This window comes from Aythya marila, assembly GCF_965140915.1.
Source record: "Aythya marila genome assembly, chromosome: 3".
Lineage (NCBI taxonomy): Eukaryota > Metazoa > Chordata > Aves > Anseriformes > Anatidae > Aythya > Aythya marila.
Window position 1 is genome coordinate 119,738,483 of NC_139044.1, and position 21,142 is coordinate 119,759,624.

The window sequence follows — 21,142 nt, forward strand, 5'->3', positions numbered from 1 at the left end:
TTGTCATGAACATTAGGCTCTTTCCTGCTACAACTTTGCTAGGCTTGGCTGAGCACCAAACCTGGACTAGACTTTGCTTTGTGCTTGGACATTTAATTGCTTGCTTGTAGTTTTAACTTCTTAGATGATTTGTTTTTAAGATGAATGTTTCAGTGAAATACATCTGGCTTCTGATGGCCAGAGAGATCTCCCACCCAAATGAGCCCCTGATTGCAATGTGAGATTGACTACTTATGGCTCCCCAAACAAAACTCTTTTTTGGGGGGAAACTTGGGCATATGAGGAGGGTGTTGGGTTTATCTTTGTTGGGCTGTGGAGGCTAGAGAAGGATTTGAGTACTGCAATTTTTAATTCTGTTAAATACAACTCTGCATTTAATTAAAAAAAAAAAAAGGCGTTATGGTTGTTCTCAATAGTTAGAGCTTTTTTCTGCTGAAGGTTTGGGTGCCTACCAACTGTCAGTTGGCAGTGCTGAAAGGGAAGGACCTGTCAAAAATGGCCTTTCTGCCTTCTTAGTGTTTGCAGGAGGAAGATGTGGTGCGTTGCTCTGCATTATCAGAAGAGTAGATGCTCTCAGAAAATGAAATTTGCAATTTTAAACAGTTGAGGGGGAAGTTCATGTAACCTGGGCCTGGAGCCTTCAGAGAGCAGACTTCTTTGAGGATCAATTGCTTACCAGTGTTGTCAGCTAGGCAAATCGGTCTGTGGCAGTTTTATGCTATGCAGCAGGCCACCTTGGTGAGGTGAGGTGGCACACAAGCAGTAGACTGATTCTGGAACACACCCAAAGAGTGAGAATGTGGTTGAGCCAGAACTTCAGCATGGGTTCAACCATGCAGATGGCAACGTGGCATAAAACTGCCAAGCAGTTTCTCTAAAACAAGTCACCACCATGAGCAGGGCAAAATACCCTCATGCTAGCAAGGTAAGGAAAGAGCCTCAGTCAGTGATCTTCAGGTGTAAGGAAATGGTGTGGTATCTCATTTGTGCTGAAACAGCATCAGATAACTTACAGAGCTTTCTTGTCTGGTTTCTCAAGATTTAGTTTTAACTGTATTATACTATCATTATGTACTGTTCATATGAAAGCTGGAGATTGCTTAATCCTTGGATTTTGAACAGTGATTTGGGTTTGAAAACACTCCTAAATATAGGGTATAGGGTTGCTGTTTCTCTTGAGCATTGAATTAATGAGGTTGAGTGTGATATGTTTTCATAAATAAGATAATTTTAGCCATTACTTTAATCTTTTGGATTTTGTTACCTGATGTTTAAAGACTTGTTATTCACATCCTTAACAGATACCTGAGGTACTTAGGAGGCTATGCAGAAATCAGATAGAGTTTAGTTGGATATCTTGGATTTGACTTTTTTTTTTTTTTTTGAACTAAAGCAGGCATGATTTAAAGAAGAGTAGACACAGGAAAATCTATAATAAGAATCAGCAGGAATTTTTTCACCAATGACTGCATCCTCTTAGGAAGATTTAACTTGACTTTATGTAGTGCTAGCTTCTAGCCATGCAGCTTTATGTGTAGGGTCAAGCTCATCCTCTACCAAGCCAAGCATTTCCAATTACGTAGAAACTTAGCTAAACTAAGCTGGACTTTCATAAGTAGGGGAAAAGGTTTGTCTCTGATTACATGTACTTCTGGGGATGAGATCTGGGATATAAATAGTTTTGAATTAATTTTTTTATTACCCAGAAGGTTCAGAGTGGTATGCGGTTTACATTATTATTTTTTTAAAGGCTTTGTCTTACATTGATCTCATCAATGTGTATAATACCTGGAGGGAGGATGCAGAAAGCATGAGTGGAACTCAGTGGCAGAAGAGGCACTGGGCACAAAAGAGAACACAGGATGTTCCCTCTGAACATCAGGAAGCACTTCTTTGATGTGCAGGTGGCAGAGCCACTGGCACAGACTGCCCAGAGAAGTTGAGGAGTCTTCTTGGAGGTATTCTGCCTGGGCAAGGTCCTGGACACCCTGCTCTGTGTGGCCCTGCTTGAGCAGGGGATTGGATCAAATGATCTTCAGAGGTCCCTCCCAACCTCAAACAATCCACGATTCTATGATTTTATATTAATTTCTGTGAAGAAGGATACCTCTCTCAAAATACGTGAACTTGTGTATGGTGGGGACTCTTTCTTGTGTGTACCACTGTTTTTACTTCAGCAGTAATTTCTCTGAAGTAATAGTACGGGACATCTTTCAGGCAGAGATGGTTACTCTATTCAGAATCATAGATATGATAAGAATGAATGTAGATGTGGGCAGTTGTGGGGCTGTTCTGTGGTACTGGTAACTATATGTAGTGAACTTTTCATGTACTAAATATCTTCGCCCCTTCATCTCAATAGATATTCAGCTGTTCTAAAAAACAAACCCCTCCTGCTTCTGATGATTTAGTGTAGCAAAAAAGTTTGTAAACACTCCTTACAATCCCTGATGTAGATCTGCAAGGGCTATAAGATGCTTGCGTTCTGTGATCAACTTAAATTTGTCACTGCTTTTCTTATTAGAAATATTTCAATATCTTCCCAGTTGCTTATTTTCTAGGTTGTGCCCTCCCTAATAAGTGCATTTGTCATCTTGCTGTTCCTCTGAAGTGAACTGTGAAGTATCCTGTTATTGTGCAGTCTCGTAATACCTATCCTGGCCCTCTGGCTATTGCTATATAGTTGCAAACAGATGGTCTTGCATTCAGTTGAACGTTTTGGGTCCCTGTGATGCTGGTGCGGTGCAGTAAAAGTAAGGTGGCTAATCATCCCCTGTTGTTGGATTGCATAGCAAGCTTCTCTGACTAATCTTAAAGGTTAGTTGTTGACCCTTCTGGACGTCAACTTGTTTTCCTCTGCTGTCTAAGCCTGTGAAAAATCTGGAGTATATAGTGTAGTTGAGCACTTTACTGTAAGAGTGGAATAATATATTCCTGCTTCAAGGAATGCTTAGGCATTTCCAAGAGACAGTTGAGTGGGTCAGTGGCTACTTCAACCCTTGAATTTTTTGAGAGGAAAAGAAAGTCTAGTGAGCAGATTCTTTCCTATTTGCAAGGAGGAAGTGGTGAATGCAAAACAAAGGTGAGTGAATTGCATGCATGACAAGAAGAAAATGTCTTCTGCAGTATGAAGTGTTTGCAAAGGCAAGTCACTGTAAGATTGAGCATCTCTGCTAAAACTTGCTGTTGGTGACAGCTGGGAAATAATAGCACCGAGTGAGTTCTTGGCTGACACTCCTAATGACTCTCTTTCTGATGAGTTGTCTATTTACCCTGGTGACCTCTTTGCATTAGCATGTCCTTGAGGGTTTGAGAAGTCGAGCAAGCTCTGTGTTCCTATAGCAATGTTTCTTCTTCTTTATGCTTATTCTTGTCGGATTGAGCTCAGCTTGCCAAAGGCAAGTTGCTTGTCCTACTTTCTACTGCACTTCATGTCTCTTCTAATCATCTGCCCTGCACAGACACCATATTTGGCTGAATCCTTCTCTTAAAATCCATTTTTGCTTCGCTAATTCCCTACCAGACTGATCACTTGTGTGGTACTTGTATTCTGCCCTTTGCTGTCTTCCCCTTCTCTGTGGCCTAGAAAGGCATGCTTGTTGTTAATGTTATGATCTGACTTTCCTTTTTGAACTTTATTGTTTGTCTTCCTTAACATAATTGTCCCTAGCCTTCGTGTATCTGATTCTTCACAGAATTAAAGAGTCATTGCTGTATATAGTAATGTCTGGCAGGTAGAAACAATGTGGAAATCAGTCAGAAGAGCTTGTGTCAAAGGTACCCTAACGTGTATATTCTTACCTTTTATAATTATGAATCTTGTTTTAAACTGTCTGCTCAGCTGGAGCTCCTCTCAAGCCTGCACCTTTGCTAAGTGATTTATGTACCAAGCTGATAGACATACAATTACAACTAGACTAGATCAAATCAAAGTTTGTTGGTCCAGCTTCCAAAATCACAGTGCATAGCAGCACTTAAAGAACATCTGGTCCTTTAACGTGATTGTGTGAGTTGTTCTGGGTTGACTTCCTGGTGGGTTGTTGCTGTCACAGTGATGAATGGAACAGATGCAATTGTGACAATCCCATCTCTGCTTATTTTAAGGCATGCTGTGAAGAATCTGGTAGTCTTATGCCATTGTTCTGCTACTGCATTGTTTCAGCTTTGCAATAAGAGTGCAAGGTGGTGCATGTGTCTTTCAGCCAAGTCACACAAGAGTTGTGATATAAACTGCTACAACAGGAAAAAGGCAGTGTGGCTAATCAAACCCTGCTCCAGAGCAAGTCTCTCCAACAGTGATAGAAAAACATATTGAGGACTTCTGGTGCAGCTCTGCAAATTTGGAGGCACAGTGGATAAAACATCAGAGGGGAAAGGTACCTGGATAACCTCCAACAGCAAATTTAGAGCTACTTTTCTGTGTGTCTAAGTTAAAAGTTCTCACATACAGTGTAGACACAGCTTTTTCCAGAAATGCTGGTGCCATTGCAGAATGTCCATATGTCCCTGATGCAGACAGTCATCAAATGAGGTGTAGACAGCAATTATTTTTTATTTTATTTTTCTTAATTTCCAAACATTACTATATTGGGCTGTGGAACCAGGTTCCCAGGAATGCCTCTTCTATTGTGGTGCTTAGGGACATGTCTTAGCAGTGGACTTGTAGTGTTAGGTGGGTGGTTGGACTTGATGATCTTGAAGGTCTCTTCCAATCTAAGTGATTCTATGATTATCAATACAGGTTGTACTAGGATTTTGTTGAAACTTGCTTTTGTAGTATGGGAGTGCCTATGTTACATCACTGGCTAAGGTTTCTGTTATTAATGCCTTTTTGTGACTGATTCCTGCCTCTTCCTTGTTCTTAAATAGGGTCCAGGAGCAAAGGACAGAATGGCTGGATAGTGAACTGGCTCTTTCCATCTAGGCAAGACATATTGGAAAATGAACTTAATCAAAACATTGTTTGCAATGTTTTGCAATAAATGGCTTTATACTGCTCTGTTTTTGGCAGAAAACTGTTGTCTGGGGTCGTATTGCCCCAGATTTCCTTTCTGAGAACTTTGGTCCAACGCTTGATGGCTTATCTGCTTGAGGGTGGGAAGGCTTTGCAAAGGGACCTCTATAGGCTAGCTCAGCGGGCCATATCCAATTGCGTGACATTTAACAAAGGTAAATGCCGGGTCCTGCACTTGTGCTATAACAACCCCATGCAGTGGTATAAGCTTGAGGAAGAGTGGCTGGAAAGTTTTCCCAGCAGAAAAGGATCTGGGGTGGTGGTTGACTGCTGGCTAAACAAGAGCCAGCAGTATGTGCAGGTGGCCAAGAAGGCCAGTGGTATCCTTGCTTGTATCAGAAATAGTGTGGCCAGCAGGACTAAGGAAGTGAAAGTCCCCTGTACTTGGCACTGGTGAGACTGCACCTCAAATATTGTGTTTAGTTTTGGGCCCCTCACTAAAGAAGGTAGTTGAGCACATTGAGGTGCTTGGCTGAGCACAGAGAAGAGCAATAAAGCTGGTGAAGGGACTGGAAAACAGGACTTAGGAGGGACCTGAGGTGGTTTAGTTTGGAGAAGAGGGGGCTGAGGGGACACCTCACCATTCTCTACAGCTACCTGAAGGAGGTGACGGTGAGGGTGGTGTTGGTCTCCTTTTCTCAGGCAACAAGTGGTAAGATGTGAGGAAACAGTCTCAGCTTGTGCCAGGAGAGGTTTAGATTGGTTATCAGGAAGAATTTCTTCACAGAAAGGGTGGTCAAGCATTGGCACAGGCTGCTCAGGGTAGTGATGGAGTCCTCATCCCTGGAGGTACGTAAGAGATGTGGATGTGGCACTGCGGGGTGTGGCTTAGTGAGGGGACTCAGTAGATCAGGTTGATGGTTGGACTTGGTTGGTAAGACTCCCAAGAACACCTAAATGATCCTGTGATTCTCTGTGCTGAATTCCGGCAACATTGCCACTGTTGACATAGCGTGTCGCTCTTAGGGTAGGCCTTGATGTCTGTCCTTTCTTAGGTGGTCTGGCTTCGACCAGACACCAGTGCTGCCCTGGCAGCAGCTCAGCAACATGCAAGATCTTAGTGTTGGTTGCTATACTTCTCTTACTGTATAGCAATTGGTTACTTAAGACAGATACTGCCCTTAACTGAATCGACAAAAGCAAGTTAACAAGTCTTTTCCATTTTGGATGTTTGAGAGCCTGTTTAGAAGGCCTGATAGAATAATCTGTTATGCTAGACAAAACTTGGATGATGTGCACTATATGCAGCATAAGGTACAGGCTCGAGAGGCATGATGACAGGGTAGAAGTTGAAAAAGGAGTGTCCCACTGAGGTGTGTGTGGGGGGGGTGCTGGTGTTCCACAGTCACTGATCTCATTAATGTTGAGGCTGTTAAAAGAAATAAGGGGAACGTGTGATGTTGAGGTAGGTCAGGACATCTTCCAGAAACACAAGAATACATTAGATGACTGGACTAATTGCAGTGGCAGGTAATTTGGTTGTATAAAATACAAAGCTTCACAAAAGCCCAGAGCTCATCATTTCGGAATTGAAGAGGATCTGGCCTTCCCTGGCTGTTCAAGGGGGAAATTTGACCCCCTTACCTTTTCTTACAGTCATGTCACTGAAAAGTAATGTTAAAATATGTTGGAGAAGATTCCCCAGTAGAGAGAGAATTTGTATGATTTTGCATAGTCCTGGGCAGAGCTTATCTTAGCAGTCAGTGCCATTGGGAAAATGCCGAGTGGGGTTTTAAGAGGAAGACAGAGAATTTAGCTTACTTCCCTTAATGATATGAGGCTGAGACGACCTGGTAGTATCTGTAAATAGATAAGCACTAGGAATGAAGTAGTCTTCTTGGACTTCCAAGACAGAGATAGCACAAGAACAAAAAGCAATAAACTCTCCATGAACAGTTTGTTGGGGAAGTTGGCCATTGGAGCAAGCTCTGTTTCCAGTGCTTGAAAGAGATATGATTCAGTATGTGCTACACAGCAAAGGTTGGATGGAGTTAAGGGAGATCCTTCTTGTCTCAGTTCGTCTCTGAGGCTGGGCGCAAGTTCAGTCTCATTCAGCATGGGGTCTTCTTTGTTGTTTGGCATGTGCTGGGCAAGTCCACATTGTAGCAGTGCAGACCAGAACTAATTGCAATTGTCAAGGAGGTTGACTAAGTGGGAGATGGTCCTGAGTCTGTGGGACTAGGCATGTTCTAAAGTAGATGTAGAACTTCAGATGGGATGATGACTGTGTTCCATGCCTACCTCAGTGTTTCTCCCTGTCATACTTTTTGCAGTCTTTTCAAAGGTGGTTGTCTTGAGGGGCTTATCTTTTAGGACTTACCCATTCTTGTGTATCCTGCTCATTGTGCTTGTGGCTGGGAGTCATTCTCTTCCAGCAGCTCTGACTGGTTTGTAGTTGGGACCATGCAGGTGCTGGCTGCTGGAAAGCCTGTGCTGTCAGGTCTCATTTGGCAGCTTTGCTTGACTTTTGTATTGAGTCAGTTTGGCACCAGTGTCCTGTTGACATGTGGAAGAATCTTGTTAGGGAAAATTACCTGGTAGACTTGTTCTTCTCCTGGAGCCCTAAGGTGGTGACTGTAACTGCAGTGATCTTGGCATTTCTAGCTGTTCCTAGGGATTCTGTTATATTCGGGTTGCTTGTGACAAATGCTATAAATCTGATCTAAGTGTGGTGTTTTTAGGACTTGCGCTTTAACAGGGAAATTCTTTCCAGTTCATCTTGTCATTCAGAAGAAGCTGTGAGGTGTGGACTCCAGGGTTTTCTTAGAGAGCTAATGCTAAGTTGCCTCAGTCAATATGCAGCCAAGGAAGCAATGGTGAAATGTTCTAGGGCAAGTGACCTGAGATGAAGGGAGTGATGACGGGCCAACTGAACTGCACTGTGGTGCCCATTTGGGCAGCCAATTGGCCCTGGAGTTGCATGTATTCTGTAGGATCTAGTTGGGGATGGGCTAAGGTTTCCTGTATACTAAGCATTCATGACTTTCTTCTAGTGGCGCCAGACACAATTAATAACCATGTGAAGACATGTCGGGAGGAGCAGAAGAACCTGCACTTCTTTGCCCCAGAATATGGAGGTATGTTGTGGCAACAGCTTCAAGCCTGAGTTTTGTTGGCCTGTCTCACTAACGCTTCCACGCTATTGTGCATATTGTTTTCAGCTATAGTCTCATGAGAGATGTCACATTATCAGTTTTGTTTATTTGCCTGTTTTATTGCTTCAACTCCTTTGTCTTTTGATAACAGAGGAGGGAGAGAAGGCTGTAGGATTATCATAGCCTGATACAGAGGTGGTCCTGTTGCTGAGTGCATGGAGAGACTGATAACAGAGCATTGTTTCTGTGTTACAGAAGTTGCCAATGTTACCACTGCTGTGGACATTTATTCCTTTGGGATGTGTGCCCTGGAGGTGAGTGTGGAACACTGTGGTTATGGGACAGAGAATAAAAGCAAGGGAAGGAGATGACTCTATGGAGTTGCTATGGGCACGGGTGGTTTTCGTAGCAGGTGCATTTCGTTCTCTGAGCCAAACGCAGTTTGCCTTGTAGGGATGTCTATCAAAGTTCTCCCAAATGCTTTACTAAGCAGTAAAGAACTTGGTAATGTGTGGTTCTTTCTGGAATTTCTGGCATGTAATTTATTACTCTGGGTAGTGAATAACTGGACAGTTCTGGAGACCGACCCACCTGCTGTGGGAACAGTCACTACTACAAAATGTACTTAATATGTACAGAGGGGGGAAGAAAACTCCCCTTCTTTGGAGTATTTGTTCTCTTGTAGTATCTGGAGGAGAGGACATTACTTTGTGGCCACACCTGATACAGATTTTAGTTATTGTCAAGTTTGAGTCTGACTTACCTGGTCGTAGCAGCTTATTGGTTCACAGAATTGTAGAACTTTCTGTCCCTGCAATCAGTAGGCCCAAGACTAGCAAATACAAGTTACTATAAGTTATCTGGGGACAATTGTCAGCAAGAGCCAGCACACACAATTCTGAACCTATGCTGTACATCCCATAAGTGAAGCAAGAAAAGACCTGTGAAAACACACAACTTTTAGGAAAGTAAACTGGAGCTGAATCTTCAGACATTCTCTGGGATCTTCTGCCAGCCTTTCCTGGCTGGGAACTTGTGTATGTGTTGGTTGCAGCTGGTTCTGGGTGGCATCATGTGCTCGCTTTTCTGCCTGTAATATAGAGCAATTCATACAGCTAAGAGGGACGCTGTCAGATTCTGTCAGTGATCTAGCTACTGCTTCATTAGAGGTTGGTAATTATCAAAGAAGTGTAGGCCAATGGATCGTGAGATTCAAAATAGAATACTGGTTGTCTAAGGTGATGCTGGCATAGTTTTCAGGCCTCTCTGGCAATCTGTTGAGGTGCTAGAAACAAGCTATCATAATGAAGCAGTTATTCTCTCTCTGCCTCTACAAACTGTGACCTTAAATAGCACAAAAAAAAACCCTTGGCTGTTAAGATCTCACACTTGGCAGTGGTGGTCATGAGGTCTGTTCAATGTATAGTAAGCATTTCTTGGTGAAGTCTAATATGCTACTTTGTGTTTGCAGATGGCAGTACTGGAAATACAGGGTAATGGAGAGTCATCGTATGTGCCCCAGGAGGCCATTAACAGTGCCATCCAGCTGCTGGAGGACCCCTTGCAGAGGGTGAGTGAAGGAGGTTCAGCACCCATGTAGACCTCTTGGCATTGCACATCATCATCTCATGCAATTTTTGTCTTTCAGGAGTTCATTCAGAAGTGTCTAGAACAGGACCCTAGCAAGCGTCCTACTGCTCGGGAGCTCCTTTTTCATCAGGCATTGTTTGAGGTGCCATCACTAAAGCTACTAGCTGCTCACTGTATCGTTGGGCATCAACGTGAGTATGGAGTCCCAGGCTGCTGCATCTTGTGTATGAAAAGCTTTACTAAGTTGTCACTGCAGCTGATATTCTGGAAAGCAAGACCTTTGTGCTGATCTTAACAGGCAGGGACCAGGGCCTTGTGAAACAGAACTGTAGTTGCTGCAGAGCCTGAAGAAATATGGTGCTCTGCCTGCTCTGAGTGGCACAAGAGTTTTTCATCACAAAGCCTGTTTTTATTGTTGTTCTTAGGGTGGAAGGGAATTGCACTTGTTCAGGTCTAATTTTGTTCTCTTTTAATAGATATGATTCCTGAAAATGCTTTAGAAGAAATGACCAAAAACCTTGACATGAGTGCAGTGTTGGCAGAAATTAATCATGCAGATAGGGAAGGAGTCAAGATGATGTGAGTACCCATTGCTGTGTTTGGAGGGGTTCTGCTCAGGTGTACGTGGAACATGCTCCATGGCACTAGGCTGGGCAATGAATGAACTGCCTGGGACTCTTGCCTTCAAGTTAGCATTGTCATTTCATCAATAACTGGTAAACAAAAGGGAGCTGTTGATGAAGTGTGCACTTTATCTAAACATGAACATGTGGTGGAGGGTAGCTGCTGAGTGGAAGAATTTAGCTGTGTGGAATATGTTCATGCAACACTGGTGTGAGATGTGACTTGTGCCCCAGACTGAGGAGAAGGAAATTAGCACACTGTAGTTGAAGCAATCTTTAGCTAAACCTGGCAGAATAGTTTGGGGAAGTGACTCAGACTCCTCACAGACTTGTTGAATGGAGTCCAATGTGTTGGAGAAATGGTTCCTCAGTGTTTGCATAACGGAGCAGCTCATTTTGATTGCGAAGAGATGCTGCTGAGGAACAGCAATGGACAAGTTGAGAGCTTGTGAGTAAAAATTAAGGATGGGGCCAATAAAGGTCACCTTGTGGTTGGGTCTACTACAGGTCGCCTAATCAAGGGGAGCCTGTTGATGAGGGCTTCTTGCTTCAACTACAAGAAATGTCACACTTGCATGCTCTCATCTTGATGGGGGACTTCAACACCCAGATGTTAGCTGAAAAAACCTTCACAGCAGGCTGTAAGCAATCCAGGAGACTCCCAGCGTGTGTTGAGGATAACTTCCTGGTCCAGGTGTTAGACAAACCAACCAGAGAAGAAGCATTACAGGATTTGGTGCTTACCAATGCAGATGAACTCATTAAAGAGGTTAAGATTGGAGGCAGTCTAGACTGCAGTGACCACACCCTGGTTGAGTTTGTCATCTTGAGGAGTATGGGCCTGGAAAAGAGCAAAGTCAGGACCCTGAGCTTCCAAAGAGTGAACTTAAGCTATTTAAAGATAAGGTGGATGGGATCCCCTGGAACACTCTCCTCAGGGAAAAAGGAGCTGAACACAGCTGGCAACTCTTTAATGATGTTTTCCTTAGAGCACAGGAACTTTACATCCCCCTGAGTAAGAAGGAGGGCAGGGAGGGCAGAAAACTGGGATGGCTGTGCTCTAGGGAGCACAATGAGGGGCACATTGTGCTCTAGGGAGCACAGGGAGCCTGCTCTAGGGAATACTGGGACCTGCTGGTCAAACTGAGATGTGAGAAGGAAATGCACAGGCAGTGGAAGCAGGGACATGTGGCCAGGGATGAGTACAGGGAAGCTGTCCAGATGTGCAGGAATGGAATCAGGAAAGTCAAAACATGGATGGAACTGAGTGTGGCAAGGGACACAAAAAAACAAACAAACAAAACAAAACAAACAAAACAAACAAACAAACTCACATAAATAAGGGATTCTCTAGGTACATTGGCCAGCAAAGAAAGGCCAAGGAGAATGTACCCCCTGCTGATAAACGGCAGAGGAGAGAACTGGTAATGAGGGACATGGAGAAGGCTGAGGTACTCAACTTCTTTGCCTCCCCCTTCACCACCAGTCAGGCCTCACACGTCTCTGTTTCCCTGAACCTGAAGATGAGGGCTTGAGGAGCCGAGTCCCTCCCACTGTAAGCAAAGAGCAGGTTGGAGACCACCTGATGAAGCTGAACGAGTACAAGTCTATGGGGCCTGATGCCATGGGTCCCAGGGTCCTGAAGGAACTGGCTGATAGAGTTGCCGAGCCTCTCTCTAGCCCGTTTGAAAAGTCCTGGCAGTCAGGTGAAGTTCCTGGTGACTGGAAAAAAGGAAACATCACTCCCACTTTTAAAAAGGGTTGAAAGGAAGACCTGGGGAACTAGAGACCGGTGAGCCTCACCTCTGTTTGCTGAATGAGGGGGGTGTCCTGGTAACAGGCGATGCTGAGAAGGTGGAGATACTGAATGCCTTCTTTGCTATGGTCTTTGCTTCAAAGACTCCCCCCAGGGACCCCTGGACCCTGGACGGAGGAGAAGGGGTCTGGGAAGTGTAGATCTCCCCCCTCATTGATGAGGGGGTGGTTCGGGAGCGTCTCAGTGGGCTCAATGCACACAAGTCCATGGGTTCTGATGGGATGCATCCACGTGCGCTGAGGGAGCTGGCAGAGGTGATCGCCAAACCACTCTCTATCATCTTTGAAAGGTCCTGGAGAAGAGGAGAGGTGCCTGAGGACTGGAGGATAGCCAGTCCCTGGAAAGGTGTTGGAACAGCTTGTTCTGGAGGCCATCTCCAAGCATTTGGAAGAGAAGAAGGTTATGGGGAGTAGTCAGCATGGATTCACCAAGGGGAAGTCGTGCTCGACCAAACTCATTGCTTTCTATGATGGCATCACCAGCTGGGGAGATGGGGGGGGGGGAGAGTGGTGGATATCATCTACCTTGACTTTAGCAAGGCTTTTGATGCTGTCTCCCATGATATCCTGCTGGCAAAGCTGAGAAAGTGTGGGGTGGATGAGTGGGCAGTAAGCTGGGTTGAGAACTGGCTGAGCTCAGAGGGTGGTGATTGGCAGCGCAGAGTCCGACTGAAGACCTGTGACTAGCGGTGTTCCCCAGGGGTCGGTGCTGGGTCTGGTCTTGTTGAATATCTTCGTTGATCACCTTGACGAGGAAATAGTGTCTGCTCTCAGCAAGTAGTCCCAGAGACCTGGGTCTGTTCAGCCTTGAGAAGACCAAGAGGGGATCTTAATGTTTACAAATATCTTAAGTGCGGGAGACGGGGATTTGGCCAACCTCTTTTCAGTGGTTCAGGACCAGGGGCAGTGGCCACAAAATGGAGCCCAGGCAGTTCCACACCAACACACGGAAGAACTTCTTCACGGTGAGGGTGACGGAGCACTGGGACAGGCTGCCCAGGGAGGTTGTGGAGTCTCCTTCTCTGGAGATATTCAAGGCCCATCTGGATACCTACCTGGGCAGCCTGCTCTAGGGAACTGCTTTGGCAGGGGGGTTGGACCCGATGATCTCTTGAGGTCCCTTCCAACCCCTACAATTCTGTGATTCTGTGCCTGGGAAGATCATGGAACAGATCCTCCTGGAAGCAATGTTAATGCACATGCAAGACAAGAAGTGATCTGAAGCCACCACAGCTTCACCGAGGGCACATTGTGCCTGACTGGTGGCTTTCTGTGATGGAGCAACTGCATCAACTGACAAGGGCAGACTGATGGATGTCACCTACATGGACTTCTGTAAGGGCTCTGACATGGTCCCTCATGACATCCTGATCTCCAAATTGGAGAGAGATGGGTTTGATGGGTGGACCACTTAGTGGATAAGGAATTGGCTTGAAGGCTGCACCCAGAGAGTGGTGGCCAACGGCTCCATGTCCAGGTGGAGGCCGGTGATGAGTGGTGTCCCTCAGGGGTCTGTCCTGGGACTGGTACTTATTTATTATATTTAGAATCTTTTTATTTTTATTTTAAGTGTCAGAATAGAGGACAAAGAACTAATAGCCAAGGCTGTGCAAGAGGAATTCTGTATATTGGACTTCATTCTGCAGAGAATTGGTTATTTGGCATACACTTAGCTGGGATGTGCTTTTTTTGTTGCACAGTATATCACAGGTGCTGGGAAAAAGTAAAATAAAGCAGAATAATGATTTGAAATGTTGGAGAGTATCTTTTCCAGATGATTTATCAGAATGCCACATAAGCTGTGCTGCTAGGAAAAAAAAAAGTATTATTTTTCTACTGTACTAGAAGATGAGATGGGAAAATAACAGGTGTATTGGAAAGGGGTGCAGAGTGGTTTGAGGAACCAAGGCAGATGTGAAGTCCAGACCAGCACTGTAGGAGCAGCAAAGCACTTGGATGATCATGGCAGAATTTAAGCAGCTTGCAGTTTCTTACTGATCTCTCAAATTCATCAAAAGCGGTTTCATAGTCTTACTTTACTGTAGTAAAGGGGAACACTGGCTGCTGCAATTCTAAATCTAAACCAATCTAAAAAGTTGTGGTCAAGTGTATGCTAAAAAGCTGAATTGACAGTAGTGATGAGGAAAATATTTTACTGGGGAAATAGTGAAATAGGAGAACCTGTGTCTCATAACTTACCAGAACCAGAAGGGTGGACTCTTCTGGTGTTACTAATTCCCTGTACTGTGCAAAAGAACAATAATGTGCTTCAGAGAGGAAAAAAAAATGTTTCTGTCTGAGTAGGCTGTGAGTTAAAGCCACAGGAAAAGATCATTGACAGCTTGATGAAAACACGCTGCTGCATAACTAGCTGAGAGCTAATATGATACCAGGATGCTAAATAACAGGAGAGAAGGTTACACTAACTGGATGAAACGTCTGAAGATATTGTGTACATCATGCATGCACAATGTGACAGCCTTTGTGCTGGAGCAGATCAGATAGCTGACTTTACCAAGTGACTAGGTAGGAATAATTGTCAACACCTCTCCAGAAAGGGACGGCAGAAAGTTGCTGGGTCAGTCCTGGGCTAGAGGCTTGTGTGTGGAGCAGGGTTAAGGACTGATAGGTTTTGTAGATTGTTGAGGATGAGAGAGGGAAAAATAGACATGCACAAAGGAAAGGGGTTGTCAGTGTTTATGATCTCTAAGCTGACAGCAGGTGAGATGTTCAGTGGAAATAAGGGCTGGGGAGTTCAAAACAAATTGATAGGAAGACTTCCTTTGGAACACTACATTAAAAAGATACCAAGGATGAATGATGAATATCGTTGAAAAGATACACAGAGAACAAAAGTCTCTAGAACTGTAGTGAGGAATATTTGGGTAGGGCCTTAAATCCTGAGGTGTAGTTTCTAGCTGCTGGTCTGGAGTGATATGGCAAGTCATACTGTGCCATCACCTCCTGCAGCGGTTCTTGCCTTAGCAGCTCTTAGTGCCTTTGTTTGTTTGGAGATGGGACCCAGACTTTATGGGTCTTGCAGAACAGATATCTACAAAACAAACAAACAAACAAACAAAAAACCATGCTGGGAACAGTGTTACTGGGCTAGCTTCCACAGCTCTAGCTTGGACAGCTCTCTACAAGGAGGTGATAACTGTTTTCTGTCATTAATATTGCCTCATCCTTAGCTTCTGTGAACAGTTGCTTCTGGCACAGAAAGATGTACTGGCAGAGGTGAGTACATCTTGCCTTTGACTGGCTGTACTCATTCTGCCTCCTTACACAGGTGTAGTCTAGTATATGGGGATTTGAAACTGCATCTAAAGAGACTTGAGTGTTAGATGACTTCTCACTTCAGTACTTCTTTCCCTCCAGCTTTTCACAATCTCCAGCATTGGAGCTGGACAAATTCCTGGAGGATGTAAGGTAAGAGGTGGTTTTTTTTTTTTTTTCTATGTTTTTTTTTTTTAAAGTGCATCTTTAATTGTGTGAGAGACTGGAGTCATTTAGGAGAGCCATAACCTCAGGCCCTGATCCTTTCTTGCAGGAATGGTATCTACCCACTTACAGCTTTTGGGATGCCACGACCCCAGCAGCCCCAGCAGGTGGTGGTGAAGTCTCCCATTGCTCCACCATCAGTGAAAACTCCAACTCCAGAGCCAGCTGAGGTAGAAACCCGCAAGGTGAGAAATGGGAACTCTGTTCTTCCCCAGGCAGGTGTGCTCTGCAGAAGCAGTAAGTCATGGTGTATCTCTGCTTCTGTTTCAGGTGGTGCTGATGCAGTGCAACATTGAATCAGTAGAGGAGGGAGTGAAACACCATGTACGTTCCCATCTTCTCACTGACCATGCTGTGTGGGGGTATAGTAAGGCAACTGTTCAGAGTATCTGGTACTAAGTATGCTGATTTGCTGCTGGTGCCTAGCGTGACCTTCTGCTACCAGAGTTGCAGTTTGTGGAGCCCAAAGTCAGATCAGATATGCTTGTAAACAACATTCCAGTCAGCTAACACTTAGAGGTTACCCTTCTGGTGCAGCCTCGAGGCACTTCCCCCAGAGGATGGTGCTGCTATCAGTGTTTTGGGAATGGCACTGGATGTGTTTTTTCTGTTAGACTCCTGTGGGGTTCTGCAGGGGGGTGATTCCTATCTCAATGTTTTTTTGGGGGGATATTCCTGGCTCTGGTGACTACTGCCAGTGACAGCCTGTAAAACTGCAGCTCCTCATAAGAACTTCTCTACCATGCAGTTAACACTGCTGCTGAAACTGGAAGACAAGTTGAATCGACACTTGAGCTGTGACCTGCAGCCCAGTAAGTACCTTTCTTCCTGTACTCCTGTGCACTGGGATCAACAGTGTAGTCTAGACCTGGGATGTAAGCCCTTCCCTGTCTTGCAGATGACAATATCCAGGAACTGGCAGCCGAACTGGTCCAGCTTGGATTCATCAGTGAGGTGAGCAGGCTTGACTTTCAGGCAGGGATGTAGCTCTGCATTGCCTTTCTCAGACTTAAATGTCCTTGTCTTCCTGGGGAGGTAGGAGAAAAAGAATATGTCCCTGCCCACATTCTGTGGCAGTCTTTGGCCAAGCTTTTGTGTTTGTGTCCACCCCTGGGCCCATGCTTCACTGTAGCTTGTTCTTCCCAGGCTGACCAGAGCAGACTTACCTGTTTACTTGAAGAGGCATTTAGCAAGTTCTACTACACCCGGAATGGAGCCCTGACGGCAGTGACTGTGTCATCTTAGCACCCCTTGACTCCCAGGCGGCCAGTGCGGCTTTGTTGCCTGTGACCGACCCCTTCTGTGTCTGTCCATCACCGTAGGGCATCAGCAAGACCCCAGCTGCAGTGCTTGGAAGCTCGTCCTGCATGTGCCGTGGCTGGGCCCAGTGACAATCCTCCCTGCCCGCCTATTAAAGGGGACTTTGTGCATCAGTATTATTTCCAGCCCTGATTTTGTTGGGATTTTGCCAGGTGGTGCCGGGGAGCCGGGTCCTGGCTTGGGGTGTTCTATAGCCCCATTCATGTGCATGGAGTTTGTTCTGTTTGAATTGTACAAAGTGTCTTTTGCACAGCACAGAAACGGTTTTTTCTTCTTTCTTTCTTTCCTTTTTTTTTTTTTTTTTTTTTTAATTTAAAGGTAAGCAGGGGCGAGCCCTTAAGTCCTGCTCCCACTTTGTACCCCTCTGCAACTGCCTCTGGCAATAGTCACTACCCTCCTTCCTGGGCAGAGGGAGCCAGGGGTGGCCAGGTTCCCATAGCACCAGCCTGGCGCTTTGCCTGCCTCTTCTGCTCCCCTTTGGCTGCACTTTGTTTACTTGTTTTGCACAGCCTCTGTCCTGCACTTCAGCGTGCACCGTAGGTGCAAGGCTGTGGTGTATGCTGACCTGGGCTGTGTCCCCTACAGCAGCATCCTGGAGCCTAGCTTAGCCCTACCTGCCCTGCTCTATGCTGCCACGGGTCCTGTGTGCACTTTGGACCTCCGCAGGCAGCGTGGAGCCCAGTGGTGCTGGCATGGGGGCTGCTGGGGCAGCAATTCTGCCTAGGCTCCCGTAGGGCCCCCCTTCTGCCTCGGGGTGCTTGAAGGGGCTGAACCTATAGTCCCACATGCCTCTCCAGGGCTGGGCGCAGCGCTGCCCCCGCATCTCATTTCTATCATTTCCTATTTTTAATAAACTGTTTTGTAAATACCTGAGTGCTGCCTCTTTCCGGGCTGGGGCGGGGCTGGGCCCGGGGGCGGCTCCGCCTGGGGGCGGCCTCTCGGGGCAGCGGCGGCCATGGCGGGCGGGCGCGCGGCGCGGCGGGGGCTGGCGGCGCTGGCGGAGCCGCGGCGGCTGATGCGCGCGGGGCTGGGGCTCATCGTGCTTGGCCACGGCAGCCTGGTGCTCGGTGCCATCGTGCACGGCTCCGTCCTGCGGCACGTGGCCCGCGCCAGCCGCGCTGTCACCCCTGAGTACGCGGTGGCCAACGTCGTGTCCGTGGTCTCCGGGTTGCTGGTGAGAGCGGTGGGGCTGGGACGGGGACGAAGGTTGGGCCTCGGGGGCGGGGGGGGGGGGGGGGAACCTGGCCCCATCCGAGGCGCCTGCTGAATGAGGATCTCTCCCTGCAGAGCATCACTGCGGGCATCGTTGCCATCCTGGTGTCACACAACCTGTCCCGGGCAGTCCTGGTGAGTGTGGGGCTGCGAGACCGAGAGCTAAGCCACCCAGGGAAAGGGCAGGTTGGGGGCCTCCATGCAGCCTGGGCCCTGCCACCAGCCACTCCTCTGGACCTTGTCCTCAGCAGTTCCTTCCGCTTCTGCTGCGGGTGCCTTGATAGCTTGCAGAGTTGCAGGTGTTGCCTGCTGTGCTGCTGCCTCCACCTCCTTGGCAGCACTGGGAGGATGGGCAGCAGGCTGGGCACCAAGCATCATCTTGGGGTAGAAAAGTTTCAGCTAAAGCATAAAAGCTGCAGCTGGAGTCAGGCATCTCACTGTGGGCTCACACAGTGTGGGTCTGCATGAGGCAGGGCTGCTGCTGATAGCCTCAGCTGTTTGTGGAGATGGGGCAAAATGGGCTTCGGGCTGCAGGAGACTGTGGGAGCAGGCTCTTGGTTCATGAGCAAGATGAAGGATGTGAGCAGTACAAAAGTTTTGTCAAAGTAGAGGACTGAGCCACATGAGAAGAAGCAAGGGATTGTATGTATTTGGCACAAACTTCTGCAGGGTTACCAGTGCCTTCATTACCCTGCACAGGGACCACACAGAGGTGTGTGCTTGGCCCATGCAGTGGCAGTGTCTAGCCCTGGTGTTTCCCCTGGCTCTGGCCAGCACCACTCTCACATGCTTTCCTTGCTGCCAGCAGCATTGGACCTTACTGAGTGTGTCCCTGTTGAACTGCCTGCTGTCCACAGCATGCAGCGTGGGCCTGGCGCTAGCCATCGCCCTCACAGTTCACAGCCGTGGCATGCGCCTTGTCACCGGCTGCAACAGCTCTGCACTGCCAGCTGATGCCCGTGCAGCCATAGCGACCAACGACTGTCCCTTCAACACCACGCGCATCTATGTGAGTATGTGGGGCCAGTGCCCCTTGTACCTGTCTGTTGTGTTCCCTCCTCCCCCCCCCAACCCCCCCCCGCGGTTTCCTTTTGTTTCATTTCTCTTTCCTGGTTCTCTTTCCTGCTTCCTTTTTTTCCCAGCCCTTTCCTGCTCCTCCCCTCCCCAACCCCTTTGCCTGCATGGGCTCTCCTCTCAGCTGTATGCAAGTACGCTGGGTGCAGTGCATCCACAGTCCCTGAGAGACTTCTGACCTTCTGCAGGACACAGCTCTGGCGCTCTGGTTCCCCTCCATGGTGCTGGTGGCTGCAGAAGCTGTGCTATCTGGCAGGTGCTGTTTGGTGGCCCTGATCCTACAGGGCATTGGCCCCTGTGGACACACCTATCGTAAAGACCAGGTATGCCCCCCCCATCAGTACAGACAGGTTTCTGTGCCTGTCCCTGCATTTTGAAAGTGCTGGGTTTTGTTTTCATCCAAACAGGCAATAAGTACAGTGTGTGAAATAAATTTGGACTACTAGCCAACACTGGTGATGGACTGCTACCCTTTCATCTTGGGTTGCTGCAGGTGGAACCAGTCCTGCTGATAGCCAAGCCTGTTCTGTCCTGGCTGGCCTGAGGACTCTCCTGCCCCAACCCTTCTCACATCTTTTGTAGGGCCCTGCAAACCTCTACCTCTCTTTTTTTATAGCTGGTCAAGCCAGGTACGCTGAAGGAGGGGCAACACCTGTTTGGGGTGGCTGAGACTTGTGCCTAGTGGGAGGTGAGTGCAGTGTTGCAGTGTGGGCTGTAAAGGGGCTGGGGAGGTCGGGGGGGGGCATGGGGGAGGGCTGTGCCGTCAAAAGAGCCTTCTCTCATCAGCTTCCTAAGACTTCTCTTTCCAAGCACTACTACAAATATTGGCCAGAGGTGTCTGCATAGTCCCTGGCCCTGCAGCACAGCTCTGGACTGATACCCACTCTTTCCCTGCAGGTGGTGCTGCATGAGTGCTCTCATACAGTGGGGGTGAAGCTGTACCCTGCACCTGCCACAGGTGTAGGCATGGACAGGGTGGGCTGCGGGGGGGGGGTGGAGAGATATGCTCACCTGTGTCCCTTCTGCCCCCCTCCCTCCCCTCCAACTGGGACAAACCCTGAAGGTCCCAAACACAAGGTGCCCATAGCCATCAGGCACCCTTTGCCTCGCAGGTGCCATGTTCCCTGAACATGCTCTCCATGCCCCCCCAGGCCATGAGCCCCTTCCTGGTGCACTAAAAGCTCCGTCAGTCTCTCACATGCTCAACCAGAGTAGAGGGGTTGGGGGGGGGGGCTATGGCCTGGCAACAGTAAAGGTTGGCCTGGTCCATCTGCAGAGCAGGCAAGGCCAGCTTGCTGTGCTTGTGCTCAGAAGCAGGCCAAGCAGCAGGTGAAGAACCTCTTTGTTGTGAACAACTGTTGTTTCTCTGAGTAAATAAAGTTTTAATTTTCACATTGGCTGCAGTGTTTCCCCAGGGTGGCTGGGAGCTGGGAAGGACAGTGCAGCTGGTGTGTTAGCCTATCTTCCTGCCTGGTATGCACTCCCCTCTTGACACAAGGCTTCATTGTGACAGTCATCCATCATGGTGGAGTCTGCATGTTTAGTAATCAGGTTGAGGCCAAGGAAGCACAGCCTGGGAGCTGTGTGCGCTCCAGGACTCTGCAGCCCCTGACAAAGAGAAGCACAGCAGTGCTGAGACACATGTTTATTGGGGACAGAAGTGGAGGGAGCTGAAAAACAGGATAGAAAGCTGCAATTGTTCCTCCCTGTCCCACTCACTGGAAAGAGAAGCCGGTGCTCGGGAGTCCCCCACACCACTGGCTGAGGAACTTGAGCACATCTTGGCATGCAGGGCTGTGAGATGTCTGCAAAATAAAAGAGATGTCCTTGGTATTGGCAGTGTGGCACTGCAGACACCCTCTGCCCAAGGGCACCCCAGGGAACTGACAGAGCTGCAC

General features: G+C 47.4%; 3 protein-coding genes across 7 annotated transcripts in view; 2 read left to right on the forward strand and 1 right to left on the reverse strand.

The window, feature by feature from the left end:
- The window catches only part of NRBP1 (nuclear receptor binding protein 1), a 40,340-nt gene extending 22,514 nt beyond the window's left edge, over positions 1–17,826 (forward strand). Inside the window, exons 8-18 of the mRNA XM_082757574.1 lie at positions 8,008–8,091; positions 8,365–8,423; positions 9,581–9,679; positions 9,758–9,890; positions 10,176–10,278; positions 15,516–15,566; positions 15,688–15,823; positions 15,909–15,962; positions 16,387–16,450; positions 16,537–16,592; positions 16,785–17,826. Of these exons, the coding sequence (XP_082613700.1) occupies positions 8,008–8,091; positions 8,365–8,423; positions 9,581–9,679; positions 9,758–9,890; positions 10,176–10,278; positions 15,516–15,566; positions 15,688–15,823; positions 15,909–15,962; positions 16,387–16,450; positions 16,537–16,592; positions 16,785–16,883 (938 nt within the window). The 3' untranslated portion in view covers positions 16,884–17,826. The remainder of the gene's footprint in view (positions 1–8,007; positions 8,092–8,364; positions 8,424–9,580; positions 9,680–9,757; positions 9,891–10,175; positions 10,279–15,515; positions 15,567–15,687; positions 15,824–15,908; positions 15,963–16,386; positions 16,451–16,536; positions 16,593–16,784) is intronic.
- Positions 17,827–17,913: 87 nt separating this feature from the next.
- On the forward strand, positions 17,914–20,630 carry KRTCAP3 (keratinocyte associated protein 3; the record flags this gene model as incomplete). The annotated part of the gene is made up of 6 exons (XM_082755998.1): positions 17,914–18,132; positions 18,246–18,305; positions 18,979–19,179; positions 19,433–19,567; positions 19,861–19,932; positions 20,142–20,630. 5 exons carry the CDS (start codon positions 17,914–17,916, stop codon positions 19,924–19,926), a joined length of 681 nt encoding a protein of 226 aa, XP_082612124.1. The 3' UTR covers positions 19,927–19,932; positions 20,142–20,630.
- A 59-nt stretch (positions 20,631–20,689) lies between these two features.
- IFT172 (intraflagellar transport 172) overlaps positions 20,690–21,142 on the reverse strand; it is a 39,281-nt gene continuing 38,828 nt past the window's right edge. For 3 of the 5 annotated variants that reach the window (XM_082758126.1, XM_082758127.1, XM_082758125.1), the window contains 2 exons: positions 20,964–21,049; positions 20,690–20,852 (listed from right to left, as the gene is read on the reverse strand). In XM_082758126.1, the coding sequence (XP_082614252.1) occupies positions 20,792–20,852; positions 20,964–21,049 (147 nt within the window). In that variant the 3' untranslated portion in view covers positions 20,690–20,791. Of the gene's footprint in view, positions 20,853–20,881; positions 21,050–21,142 lie in introns of those variants that run through there. The other 2 variants (XM_082758129.1, XM_082758128.1) reach the window with 1 other exon arrangement.